This window comes from Nicotiana sylvestris, chromosome 1 (assembly GCF_000393655.2).
Source record: "Nicotiana sylvestris chromosome 1, ASM39365v2, whole genome shotgun sequence".
NCBI lineage: Eukaryota > Viridiplantae > Streptophyta > Magnoliopsida > Solanales > Solanaceae > Nicotiana > Nicotiana sylvestris.
The window spans coordinates 178,875,174-178,888,833 of NC_091057.1; the positions used below are offsets into that span (position 1 = coordinate 178,875,174).

The 13,660-nt window shown below is 35.5% G+C and overlaps 1 protein-coding gene across 1 annotated transcript; it reads right to left on the reverse strand.

The window, feature by feature from the left end:
• Window positions 1-2,419: 2,419 nt before the first annotated feature.
• Window positions 2,420-4,517, reverse strand: LOC138877384 (uncharacterized). Its single transcript, XM_070156994.1, has 5 exons — window positions 4,162-4,517; window positions 3,836-4,061; window positions 3,194-3,244; window positions 2,838-3,136; window positions 2,420-2,654 (listed from the first exon to the last, which is right to left on the reverse strand). The coding sequence occupies exons 1-5, from the start codon at window positions 4,515-4,517 to the stop codon at window positions 2,420-2,422; spliced, it is 1,167 nt and encodes a 388-aa protein (XP_070013095.1).
• Window positions 4,518-13,660: the final 9,143 nt, after the last annotated feature.

Genomic DNA, 13,660 nt, shown 5'->3' on the forward strand with positions numbered 1-13,660 from the left:
CATATCCCAAACTACAAAAGACACCAAGATACTGCGATATCTATATCACGTACAAGAGATGATGAAGAGGTTCATAAAGATAGAGTTCCGGTATGTCCCTTGTCCTCAATGATACAACATCCAGACAATAATTCCATCGATCCCATTTTGGTGAGGATCCATAATCAGACGACATACTATGCCCATGTCGAAGAAGAAACAGATGAAAATCCATGGTTCCACGATATCAAGGAATATTTGGCAAAAGGAGAGTACCTAGAACAGGCAACTATACTAAAAAACGCACACTGCGGAGGCTGTCCAATCATTACTTCCAAAGCGGAGGAATTCTTTAAAGAAGAACACCTGATCAAGGACTATTAAGGTGTGTTGACGCCAAAGAAGCTTCCAAACTGCTCGAGGAAATATATGCTGGAACCTGCGGCCCACATATCAACGGTTTTGTTCTATCTAAGAAGATACTCGCGGCCAGATACTTTTGGATAACTATGGAAACACACTTTTGGATAACTATGGAAACAGATTGCATTCGGTATGTCGAAAAAAACCACCAATGCCAGATACATGCAGATATGATATGGGTGCCGCCAAACGAACTCAATGCAACAAGTGCACCTTGGCCTTTTGTTGCCTGGGGAATGGATGTCATTGCTCCAATCGAACCCACTGATTCGAATGGGCACAGGTTCATTTTAGTGCCCATCGATTACTTCACTTAGTGGATTGAAGCTGTGTCCTACAAAGCGGTAACCAAGAAAGTCGTCGTAGATTTTGTCATGGATCGTATTGTTTGTTGATTCGGGGTTCCCGAGTCTATCATCACCGACAATGCTGCCAATCTCAACAGTGATACGATGAAAGCCATGTGTGAAACTTTCAAAATCAAGCACAAAAACTCTATAACATACATGCCTTAAATGAACGGAATCGTGGAGGCTGATAACAAGAACATCAAGAAGATACTAAGGAAAATGGTAGAGAATCACAAGCAATGGCACGAGAAGCTACCATTCACCTTATTGGGATACCGTACCACAATCCACACATCAACTACGACAACTCCCTATTTGATGGTTTATGGTACCGAAGTTGTCATTCCCCCCGAGGTAGAAATTCCTTCTTTAAGGATTGTACAAGAAGTCAAACTTAGTGATGCAGAATGGATAAGGAGCCGTTATGAGCAATTAACCCTCATAGATGGAAAAAGGATGAATGCAGTGTGTCATGGTTAGCTTTATCAGAATAGAATGTCGAGAGCTTTCAACAAAAGGGTCAAACCAAGACAGTTCACACCGGGGCAACTGTTGTTGAGGCGGATCTTTCCATATCAAGATGAAGCCAAAGGGAAATTTTCACATAACTGGCAAGGTCCTTACATGGCTCATAAAGTATTGACAGGAGGAGCACTCATACTCGCAGAAATGGATGGAGAAATCTGGTCGAAGCCCATCAATTCCGATGCAGTCAAAAGATACTATGTGTAAACTATTTATGTTTCTCCATATGATGTAATTAAACTACGCTTGACCTGATTCCCGTTTAATAGAGGATACGTAGGCAGCCTTGTGGGTTCGGTCACAATTCAATAAAATTGCCATTTTCCCCCACAATCAAAACTGGGGCAGAATTTTGAGGAAGACCCTCAAAATTCTGAAGCAAGTTCAGCCAACAACATTACATACGGAATAGACAGAAGGTCATTTAGATAACTGGGGTAGAATTTTTAGGAGGACCCTCAAAATTCTATGGCAAAGAAGGTCGCAATGTCTCTAATAACGTTACAATTATTGGTTCATCTAACTGATTTCTAATTTGCATATTACTATGTCTTTGAAAACCATACACACGACTATTCCTATAACAAAAGAACCCTTTCCGAAACACACGACTATTCCTATAACAATTCTATTAGTTTCATTCATCGTTTGGTCCAGAACTACACACGACCTGATTTCTGTAAAACCAGGAATATGTAGGCAGCTCAGAAACCAGAGTGCGGCCTATATTTTTTAAATCACTCCATTCGATCAAAATCGGCCATCATTTCTTTACCCGACAGCTCTTTTATCCTTTTCGGGTAAAGAGAGGCAGCTGTTGATACCCAATTTTTCCCTAATATATTTCAAATATGCATATATACTTTCAAAATAGTGCATGAGAATCATCAAGTATTTTTCCTAATTTTTCCATATTTTTTAAAGATTTTTAAATCAATATGTTATTATGTAAATAATTATTAATTGCATCAAAAATAATTTTTATGTTGATTTTATCATCTAACCTCATCAGTCATATCCATATTAAGCTTTAAATATTTTTTAATGCATTTATTATAATTATATTTGCATCTTTAGGTTAAAATTGTATATTTTTGCAATAATAACCCTTATATACTTATGATCACTTTATTTATGCTATCTTAATGAAGGCAAGTGACCATGTAACACCCTAGAAGAGTAGGTGTAGGTATTCTATTGATCACATAAACAAAAGTTAAAGCACATTCTCCCCAGAACTTTAGAGGAACTGATGCTTGGAACCTCAAGGCTCTTGCAGTGTCTAGAATATATTTGTGTCTCCTTTCTGATACTCCATTTTGCTGAGGAGTGTAGACACAAGAACTCTGATGAATGATTCCAAAAGATTGAAGAAGTCTGTCATTTGTGAATTAAAGAATTCACATCCATTGTTAGTTCTGAGCACTTTTACAACACATGAATAAACATTCTGAACCATGAGTAAGAAATTTCTTAACACTACAATTACTTCACCTTTTGAAGGTAGCAAGAAAATCCAAGTGTACCTGGAGTGATCTTCTACTAAGGTTTAGAAAATACCTTTTACCATCATATGTAGGAACTCTGTAAGGGCCCCAAACATCTCCATGAATAGTATGAAAGTAAGTAGTAGAAACAGTATTACTCAAAGGAAATGGCAGTCTTGATCGTTTAGCTAATGGACAAACAACACAATGACCTTCAGATTTATCAAGTTCTACAAACTGAAACTCCTTCATTTTTTTCAAAGTACTAAGTGACACATGGACTAGTCGTTTATGCCAAAGGTCTACATTTATTCTACTGTCAATTATTGTATTTACAGCAATAGACTTTGAGACATCTTTTGAAGAATTACGCTATGAAATAGTTGTCACAACAGAATCCACATGAAGCTTGCTATTATGGTTGAATACATATAGACCACTGTCCTCTCTACCAATCCTCTCCACTTTGCCACTGAAAACCTGAAAAATGAAGAAGTTGGAAAAGAATAAGAATGCACACTTTAGTTCTTTTGTCAACTTTGATACAGATAAGAAGTTGTATTTGAATCCAAGTATGTGCATCACATTGGTTATCTTTTGACCAGGAAAAAGATAGGTAGAGCCTATGTGATTGACAATAACTATCTCCCCAGTAGGTAGATGGACTTTGCACTCTTTAGATTTATCACATAAGTTATTTTCAGTCAAAATTTGTTTATCATTAACCATATGATTTGATGCTCCAGAATCTACTATCCACTTAATTAGATCTTCACTAATAGTAGTATCTGCATTTGCTAGTCCTACTAGTCTTGCTTGAATGTTATGACTCTAAACTTGACAAGGTGTTGTATTTCTAGCCATGTTTGCACTTGCACCAGTAACTTCACTCACAAAAGCAGAGTTGATATCATTGTTAGATTGGTTGTCTCTAGCATAGTTGATAGAAGGTGTTTTCTTCTTGGCTTTGAAGTTTGCTGGATATCCTACCAGCTTATAGCATGTATCTCTGGTGTGTCCTTTGAAATGACACTAGTTACAGTAGAGGTTGTTCTTCTTGTGTCTATAGACAGGTCCTGAACTAGAGGATCCTCCTTTGTTATTGTACATGATAGTATTGCCAGGATTGTGTGAGTTAGTAGCCCTATAACCTCCATTATTGCTAAACAAGACTATTCCTTCATTTATCTCAGGCACATGTGTGTGGGGAGTCAATGATCTCCTACTTTCCTCAGATACTATAACAGCATATACCTTATTAATTGAAGGAGTTGGTGACATCATCATAATCTGATTACTAAACGTAGCATATGACTCATTCAATCCTATTAGAAACTACTAAAGTCTTTGGGACTCAAAATGCTCAACTTACTTTTTGGACTCTTCAGAACCACAACCAGGACAAGGCATCAAATTCTGCCCACAATTCCTTCAGTTTTGAGAAATAGAGTGAAACTGATGAGATATCCTGATTTAAGGTGGCTATTTGTCTATGAAGATACAAAATTCTAGATCCATTTACTTTATCAAAAGTTTCCCTAAGATCATTCCAAACCTTCTGAGCACTCGTAGCATACACCATACCACTTAGTAATTCATTGCTAACCAAATTCATTATCCATGAAAGCACTATAGCATTACACTTCTCCCACAGCTCATGTAAAGACGAATCAAATTTGTCCTTAGAATACCTACCAATGACAAATCCTAATTTGCTCTTTTCTAGTAAACTAACTCGCACAGAATGTTCCATAAGGCATAATTCTCAGGTCCAATGAGTTTAATTAAAATTAACGAGCTAACTGGAGTATTGCAAGGCTGGAGGAAGAGTGGATGATGCTGATCTACAATTGGAATCTACCAACGCCGCCTCTAGATGCAGGTGGTGTAGGGATATCAGTAGTATTGTCCGAAGTCTCAATCTCCATTGGAATAAGATTGAAAACTCAGAGAAATTCCTGAATTATGAAACCCTAACTGCTCAAAGACGAATCACACCAACAATTGCGACTCAAAAGCAATTAGGTAAATGAAGAACAATTGAAGATAGCACCAGAGAGGAGTGAACGGAGCTTGGATCAATCTGCTAGCTCTGATATCATGATGATTTCTGGTGAGCAACCTTCAGCAAAAGAGAGAAAAGAAAGAAGCGAGATCATCATGATTATGGAGAGAACATTTCTCATATTATCAGAAAATTAAAAATTACTGTACAAAGCTAACTAACTTCTGTTATATACAATGCACTAACTAACTCTTTTAACTTAGCTGTGTCCAGCTGTCACTAACTTCCTAACTACCATTAACTAAGCCAACTTACTACAATTATCGTTAACTAAGCTAACTAACTATTGTTAGGCTCTTATTATCTCAACAATAATGTATCTTGAAATCAGAATCACAGTAAATATAACGTATACTTCTGAATATTAACTCATAACACAGTAATCTATAAACTCAAATTAATTTCCTTAAAAACTTGCATATGTTTTTATATGTAGAAAAATGTACAAAACTGTTGCGATACACAGTAAATATAACGTATACTTCTGAATATTAACTCATAACACAAATATGGATTAAAATTGTTACAAATACACTATACTCTTCTTCCCAGGCTCGCTCTACTCTATATTTGAAGCTTCAACTTAATCATTTGGACGGAGGAATTTGACCTACCAACTGCAGGCTCAGATACAAAAACGGTATCCAAGTTGCTCAACAATGCTTAGATGTAAGGGAGTAATGAACTAAGGCCCAATTTACATTTTCAATCTACTAGGGAAGTGCATAGACATTGGGTAAGGGAGTACTATGGAATAATGTCCTTGTATTATAATTTAGGGGGCATTTGCATCTATACTCGCCTTTTGGATTACGTTTTAACTTGTGCCCGTTTTGCAAAAAAAAAAAAAAATTACAAGCGTACCTACTTTTTCGCGTAACTTCAGCATATAGGGCTGAAGTAGCAAAGACAATCACGCAAAACTTCAGTATTCTAGTAGACGGGCCTGAAGTAGCAAGTGTGCTGAAGTTTTTGTTTGTAATTGCTGAACTTAAGCATAGTAGCTAAAGCTTTGTTCTTTATTTGCTAAAATTTTTGTTTGTAATTGCTGAACTTAACCATAGTAGCTGAAGTTTTGTTCTCTATTTGCTGAAGTTTTTGTTTGTAATTGCTGAACTTAAGCATAGTAGCTGAAGTTTTATTCTCTATTTGCTAAAAATTTTGTGTGTAATTGCACTAAATAAGCTGAAGCTTTTTTGTCCTGGATTCATTAGTTTTGTCATTAAGCTTTTTCAAAAATATCAGCAGAAGATGCTGAAGTTATTTAGTTCATTTATAAAAACTTCAGCACTAAAATAGTTGAGTTTTTTTTGTCCTGGATAAGCTTTTTCAAAAATTTCAGCAGAAGATGCTGAAGTTATTTAATTCATTTGTATAAACTTCAGCATTAAATAAGTTGAAGTTTTTTTTTGTCTTGGATTCATTAGTTTTGTCATAAAGTTTTTTCAAAAACTTCAGCAGAAGATGCTGAAGTTATTTAATTCATTTGCATAAACTTCAGCACTATATAAGCTGAAGTTTTTTTGTCCTGGATTCATTAGTTTTGTCGTAAAGCTTTTTCAAAAACTTCAGCAGAAGATGCTGAAGTTATTTAGTTCATTTGCATAAACTTCAGCACTATAAAAGCTGAAGTTTTTTTGTCCTGGATTCATTAGTTTTGTCGTAAAGCTTTTTCAAAAACTTCAACAGAAGATGCTGAATTTATTTAGTTCATTTGTAAAAACTTTAGCACTATAAAAGTTGAAGTTTTTGAAAAAGCTTTCTAACATACTAGATAAATAATCAGATTGTCAACAGTATCTAAATCATAAATTTTGAAAATAATAAACGTGAAAAGAATAGAATTATCATGAAAAGAATCACTAAGTGTGACCTTAAACTTCCCGTACGTGGAAATATTCACAAATTATTGTCTACTAACTTATGTAATTATTTATAATTTATTTTAAATAATCTAATAAACATACTTATGACAATCATCCCATGAACTGAAGTTTCATAGCAGCACCAACAGCAGCAGAAGAAGAAGAAGAAGAAGAAGAAGAAGAAGAAGGAGGAGGAGGAGGAGGAGGAGGAGGAGGAGGAGGAGGAGGAGGAGGAAGGGGCTGAAGTTGTTTAAAAAGTGGGTACAAATTAAAACTTTAAAAAAATGGGTATAAGTTCAATGAGGACGGCCAAATAGAACGCCCCATGTAATGTTTACCAATTTAGGACGTAGTTGGTAAAGTGTCATCAAAATCCAACAGAGAAAGCCCAAAGACTTGGGACCAGATATACCAGAATCCTCTTTGTCACTTTAAATGCAATTAGGTTGTTTGGGCATCAAATGAAATTAATGAGACATAATTTTTGCCCCTGTACTTGCTGGAACATTGGAACTACAATATGAACCTTAAAATTGGATGAGCCCAACGACGCAGGGCCCACTGGGCCATTTCGGAGCTAGCCGTTTTCATTACTAAGTTAACGGATGAAGCTTAATTGCAAGACAGTATATGACAGTTATGTTCTTTGAGCCATTAAAGGGTCGTTTGGCAAGGTGCATAATAATAATAATACTGAATAAAGTATTAGTTATACTAGGTGACTATTTGGTTTGGTATATTAAAAATAACATATATTATACAATTTTTAAAAGAATTATTTCGTACAAAAATACCCTCCAACGACTTGGAAAAGGATTCAGAAAAGAGTTCTGAAAGTAAGGTTCTGTCTTTATATATGCTTATCCATGGATTAAAAATTATGGTATTACTAACACAACTATTTGTTGTGTATAAGAATAATAATGAATATAATATATAACTAATACATGTATTAGTTAAACATAGCTCGAAAAATACTGTCAAACAAGGGATTAATAATATCAAAGATAATACTTGTATTATTTTTTCTGATATATAATACCAAACGACCTCTAAGATTATTCGCTTCTTTTTTCCTAAATAATGTAAAGCTTTTTTCTGAAAGATCCTTTGAAGAAAAATATTTTATGTGAAAATAGAATATCGCTGCCCTTATAAATAACGGATGCCCAATTGGTTGAGTCCGTAGGAGTTTTTTTTTTTTTTTAAAAAAAATTCTATAGAAACAAAACGAAGCCACACAAATAACTTTCCTCATTTTCCACACAAATAACGGATTTCATATTCGAGAATATAAATTAACTTCATGTAATGCAAAGTTATACGCTTTATATAACTTACCTCATTTTGTGCAATACTTTTGACATCAACCACTAGTTTGTAGCCTTCAATTTCCTTTAATTTGAACCATTTTGATCCTCTAATTCAAAATCTTATGGAATATTCCTGCTTCTTGTGGGAAAGTGATTGGCTCAGTATAGTATTTAACTTAAAGTTCGAGGGAATAGTCAAAGAGAAAAAGAGAAGAGCTATGATTGCGTTAATCACTGTAGTATTCAGTATTCACTACAAAAAGTACACATAAATATCCAAAATGTCAAAAAGGAGAGTAGAAAATGACGAACATAGCAGCAAAAATAGCAATCACAAAATTAACATCTTCAACCCCAGGTATTGATATAGAAAGAATTGGAATACAATATTTATATAATTTCGAAAATTGCAATATTAAATAGTCAGATTAAATGAAACATTAAGCATAATTCTAAAAGGCCTCCAATAGAAAAAGTGAAAAAAGAAAAAGGAAAAAGCAATTTCAAGACTCGGCTCTTTCATGTGGATGATGCTCATGTGAATTTCTTTGTTGATTAGATGCCTCTTCCTCTCTCGTCTCCACCGGCTCCGGCGCCGGCGCAGCACCATCGGGGCTACCGCTGCTGCTGCTTTCTACCACCACTACCGGCGGTGCTACAGTCACGGGGGGTCGTGGCATCGGGTCGACCCGGCCATCGATACAAGACGCGCACTTGGTTTCAACCCACCCTTCAAAGTCGTACTGACCCCGACCCATTATCCTCCGACCCGAACACAACCTGCCTATCATCACAGCAATGGCTCCCAGTACAGCTATCACCGCTAGTACAGCGATAACGGGTCCAACCGACCCGTGACCCGGGCGATCCGAATAAGCTTGTTGACCCATAAACATGGGCGGTGGTAGTAGCTGTTGCTGTTGTTGTTGAGGATCTTCAGCTGGTGTAGAGGACATTTTGAAGAATACCCAAAACCAAAAATTCTTTAGAGAATCCGAATAAGAAAGTTTCTTGAGGTTTAAAATGGACTGTACGGTATTTCCGTCGGAGATATTCTTGTTTATCTCCGTTTGAAAAGAATTTAACTTTCGTGGAATTTGATATTAAACAATAAAGTAGTAATCTTGGAAGGAAAAATGAGCTAAAAAGGCAGAAAAGGCTTGGTTATTCTTGAAAGAGAATAAATTGATTGAGGTGTGGCCATGTTCTAAAATGAGAAGGTAGAAGCTAGGAGTATGGTGATAGACTGATGGTTTGTTTTGTGATGGGAAAAAAGAGAAGAAATGGGAAAGGTAAAAGGAAAAAGTGGAGGGAAAAGGGGAAGAATGGCCGAATGGGGAGTGTTAATATTTTAGGTCATGTTTTTGTGAGAGTGAACAAAGCCCAAGGAAAATGGCTTTTAGTTTACTTTTATACAAAAATGTGAACACGGGGGTGGTGTGGGGAATGGGGGTTGAGCTAGCTTTTTCTCTTTTTTCTAAAGAACTTTTCTTGGTAGAGATAGCTATAAGCTGTGTGAAACTGGTTCTTGATATGATATGAAATCTTGAAATGGCAGAGTTAAGTTGAAAAAGAGTAGAAAAAAATATCTACTAGTGTTCTCCCTTGACCCTGAACAGCTCAGCCATTGAAGCAAAATTTGTCTCTGTTGTGTTGTGTTATATTTAAATCCCCGGAATTTTTTCAGTAGCATGTCAATGGACCACCAAGAAATATCACACTATTAACATTATAACATAGTTTGAATTTAAAAGTTCTTAGTACTCCTATTACATTTTCTAGATCCTGATAATGAGGGAAAAGAAAAGAATGAGCAGGAAAAAACCGAAGGACTAATTGAGATTTTGAGATCAAAGGAAAGTCTAATGGATATTGGACCATTGGTTCAGGAGTCATAGTCAGAATTGAATGAAGTTGTGGGTACAAAAGAGAGTGCTGCTTCTGTAACTCGATAGAGCTAACAAATGGCCCACAACGAAAAATTTCTGTCAGAAATCAAAAGGAATCCTCTAAAAGCATCTTTGCACTGCACAAAATGGCCAAGTCACGCTGGGAATAATTCATGATCTGTACTTCAAAAAAAGCCCCCAAATATTGAGTTTCTCGACTCATGCTTCAACTGGTAGTACTACAGGTACTCTTTTGTAGTAATGTAGTTTTACTTTACTTAGGTATTAAGAATTGAAATTGTGCACTGTGTAATGTGTTTGGAGAAACATGTGTGTAGAGACAAAATGATAGGTGCGGTGGGATGGTTGAGATTTTTTCACACTTAACTAGAGTATTGCGACTGAGCTCCGAAAATAAAAGAACCTTTCACTTTACCCTCCTTTGTCGACTTACTCTACGTGAATTAGAATTACTCGAAGCAGAGGTTTTAGATACCAAATGATTAAACCAAAAATAAATATACGTCCAGACGAGACATTGTATTGAAAAGAAAATAATGTGTCTGATACATTCTTTGTTGAGAGAGATTGATATAATTTTTGCCACATGTGATAAGTGACGGTTCTTTTTTAAATGTAGAAGTGAAGGTAGGAATTCAATCTTAAATTGACATAGTATATATTTGTGCAAAACTCCCAAAACTATTTATGCCCTTCGTTAAGTTTCTGGTCCAGAATTACTCCTAATGTTACAAAAATATCCCTCCTTCGTTAGGGCCCTCCATCATAGCTAAGACCATCCTATGTAGCCTAATATCTTACTAAGGTGGACGCCACGTGGCATAACACCTTATCTCATAAGAATCTTGAAAAATTTATAGGATATCATAGATAGATAGTGATATAAATTTACGAAAAGAAGAAAAACAACATGAAGATGGAAGCACAAGACTTTCGCATATCCAATAATGATTAAATCCTTTGTAATTTAAAATAATTAGGTTTCAGAATGGGCACTTGAAAGATGACATGATTGCCCAATTCTTTATACATACTCTTGTTCTACTCTTGCTGATAAGTTTGCTTTAGTTTAAAAAGTCAAAAAGCTCAACAATCATGCTCAATCTCCTCGGCAAAGTTCATCCATTTTACGTTTAAATATGTCCCTTTATTGGTCTAATGATGTTTAATTACTTCTAAATCTATCCAAGTTAAAAGTTCTGTCCCACAATTTTTAATAGGTGGTAGATCATGCCACATTATTATTAATAGCAAGACCAACTAGGACCGGAGGAGACAAGAGGAAAGCTAATTTATTTATGAGTTTAGTTTTTTAATATATTAAATTTGTAGTTATTTTTTATATTATCAGTTCATTTACTAATTATATGTTGTTATTCTTACGTAACTTGTTTAAACCAAGGACACGTTTGGTAAGATGTATTAAAAGAAATAATCATGATATAAAATTTGGTGTTGCTTTGTTCCGTGTTTGGGTTATATGTTGAGTTCTGCATAGGTAATTCTAATATAATTTAATACACCAATTGTTGTATTTATTCTACATACTTAAGTGCCCGTTTGAACATAAAATTTGATGGAAGATTTTTTCAAAAAAAAATTTCTTTTTTTCGAAATCAACGTTTGTTTATAAAATTTTTAATTTTCACTTGAAAATGCATTTTGGAAATTTCGAAAATTTAAAAAACTGTAAAAAACTGTTTTCCAAAATTTTCACTCAAATCACTCACAAAATTTCAAAAACAACCCAAGCTGAAATTTATGTCCAAACACAACTCTAAATTTCAAATACAATTTTTACTTGAAATTTTTTTTCACCATTTTTTCAAATTTTACAATTCTTATGTCGAAACGCCTACTTAGTATAACATGGACTAACAATACATGAAGTAAACACTGGAAAATAAAAATTTCCTTTATTTTTTTCCAAGTCATATGACTCCTAAATCCTAATAGTTTAAGGTTATTTATATTTATGCATGTACACATTATCCTCCCCAGATTCCACCGGTGGAATTACACGGGGCGATGTTGTTGTTGTTGTATTTATTCATGCGTTTGTGGGATACTGCTATTGGTACAAACATACTCATGAAAAGGTGTCAAACACAGATGTCTGAGATGGAAAGAATCTGTGCTAAGAAGGGAATATATATATCTCTCTCTCGGGGCTAGTGACTATGCAGACAGAGAGAGAGAAGTGCAAGATGCTTTTTTGTAGGAGAAGACAAGAAAAAATTTACATGGCTGTATATAGCATAGTACAAAACAAAGGTTTAGTCAGGGTCAGCCTATTGTGGAAATCCAACCAGCTTCCCCATTTTATTATTTTCACTTTTTTGAATCTAAGCTTCCTTTGTCTCCCTTCTTTTCTTTTCTTTTCTTTTCGTTTTCCATTGTCCTCTTCCTCTTTCTTTTTTTCTTGTCCAATTTTTGTGAGATCTTTTCAGATTATTACGCTACAAGTTCATGAGAGTATAATTCAATGCATTGAAGAGCATCGAACTGCGAACATATAGGTGGATCATTGAAAACATAAAGTAATATAATTCAAGTTATATATACTTTTTAGGGGTCGTTTGGTTTGAGACAAATTATGTTGGAATTAGTTATTCTGATATTTTTTTTTTATTGATTGTTTGGTATGCTGTATTGATTATGAGATTTTCAATTTGGCGAAATACATAAAGCACCCCTTTAAGTTGTCCTCAACGATCAACTGAACACTTCAATTAAGGCCATTTCCAGCTAGACACTTTATTTATTCACAAAAGAAGATCAACTAAACACCCGACCATATCAGCCCCCATTGCGTGAAATACACTCTCTGGGACGCGAGTTGCCTACCTAAAATTAGTTTTTTTTTCCTAAAATAATGTGGACCCCACGCGAGTTTCATCTTCTTCCTTCACACTCCCCCTCTCGTTCCCCACTCCCCTTCCCCCAAATAACCCCTCACACTGATTTTCTAGCACCTTCCAAGAAATTGGATGACACATATCCACATTTAAAAAGATCAAATAAGGAAACCATTTGAGGTCTTCTCCTTCTTTGAAAAAACGGAGTAGCACACATCTCTCTGTTTTTTCTTTTTTCTGTTTTCAATTTTAGAACTCCACCTTAACACCATAAAATACAACACTAAAATCAACCACCGTTCATTTTTTCTAGCAAACAAATCGCGAAGACCCAGCAGCTCTAACCATGGGTAAAAATTACCGAAAATGAGATTGGAATTTTAGGGGTGTCAATGATATTGTTATGGCGTGGTTGTTGCTATTGATTATTTTTCAAGACTGAAGAAGAGGAGGCAGATTAATGGGGGAATGTCATGGGTGTAATTTGCCGGAAATGGGATTGAAATTTTGTTGTGGTCAGTGAAGGTGGGAAGGAGAACGGGAAGAAGATGAAGTTGATAGGGGACGTAGAAGAGGGGCAGAAGGAAGAAGATGAATGCCAGGTTGAAACCTTCCTTTAATAAGTCCCCCACAAAAAAGCAAAAGAAGAAAGAAAAGAATTTCCTAGTTCTTTGACCCAATACCTGCTGAATGGGAATTGTTTGACGACTTGATGAAGATGTGCTTGTGGTCGAAATTCTTCCACCATGGAAGATGTACTTTGATGGTGCTGCTCATCAAGATGGAGCTGGAGTCCTCTTTCTTACTTCTGAAGGAGAAGTGCTGCCGCACTCCTTCACCTTGTCGAAACCTTGTTCCAATAATCTCGCAGAGTACCAAAATGGT

Bases quoted from the DNA above. Each gene is read 5' to 3' on its own strand.
- LOC138877384 (XM_070156994.1), bottom strand. From the start codon at position 4,517: ATGGAACATTCTGTGCGAGTTAGTTTACTAGAAAAGAGCAAATTAGGA. The intron at 4,062-4,161 runs GTTGTGGTTCTG...TGCTACGTTTAG, and splicing joins GAATTTGATGCCTTGTCCTG to TAATCAGATTATGATGATGT. The intron at 2,655-2,837 runs GTATTTTCTAAA...CACAAATGACAG, and splicing joins CCTACATATGATGGTAAAAG to ACTTCTTCAATCTTTTGGAA.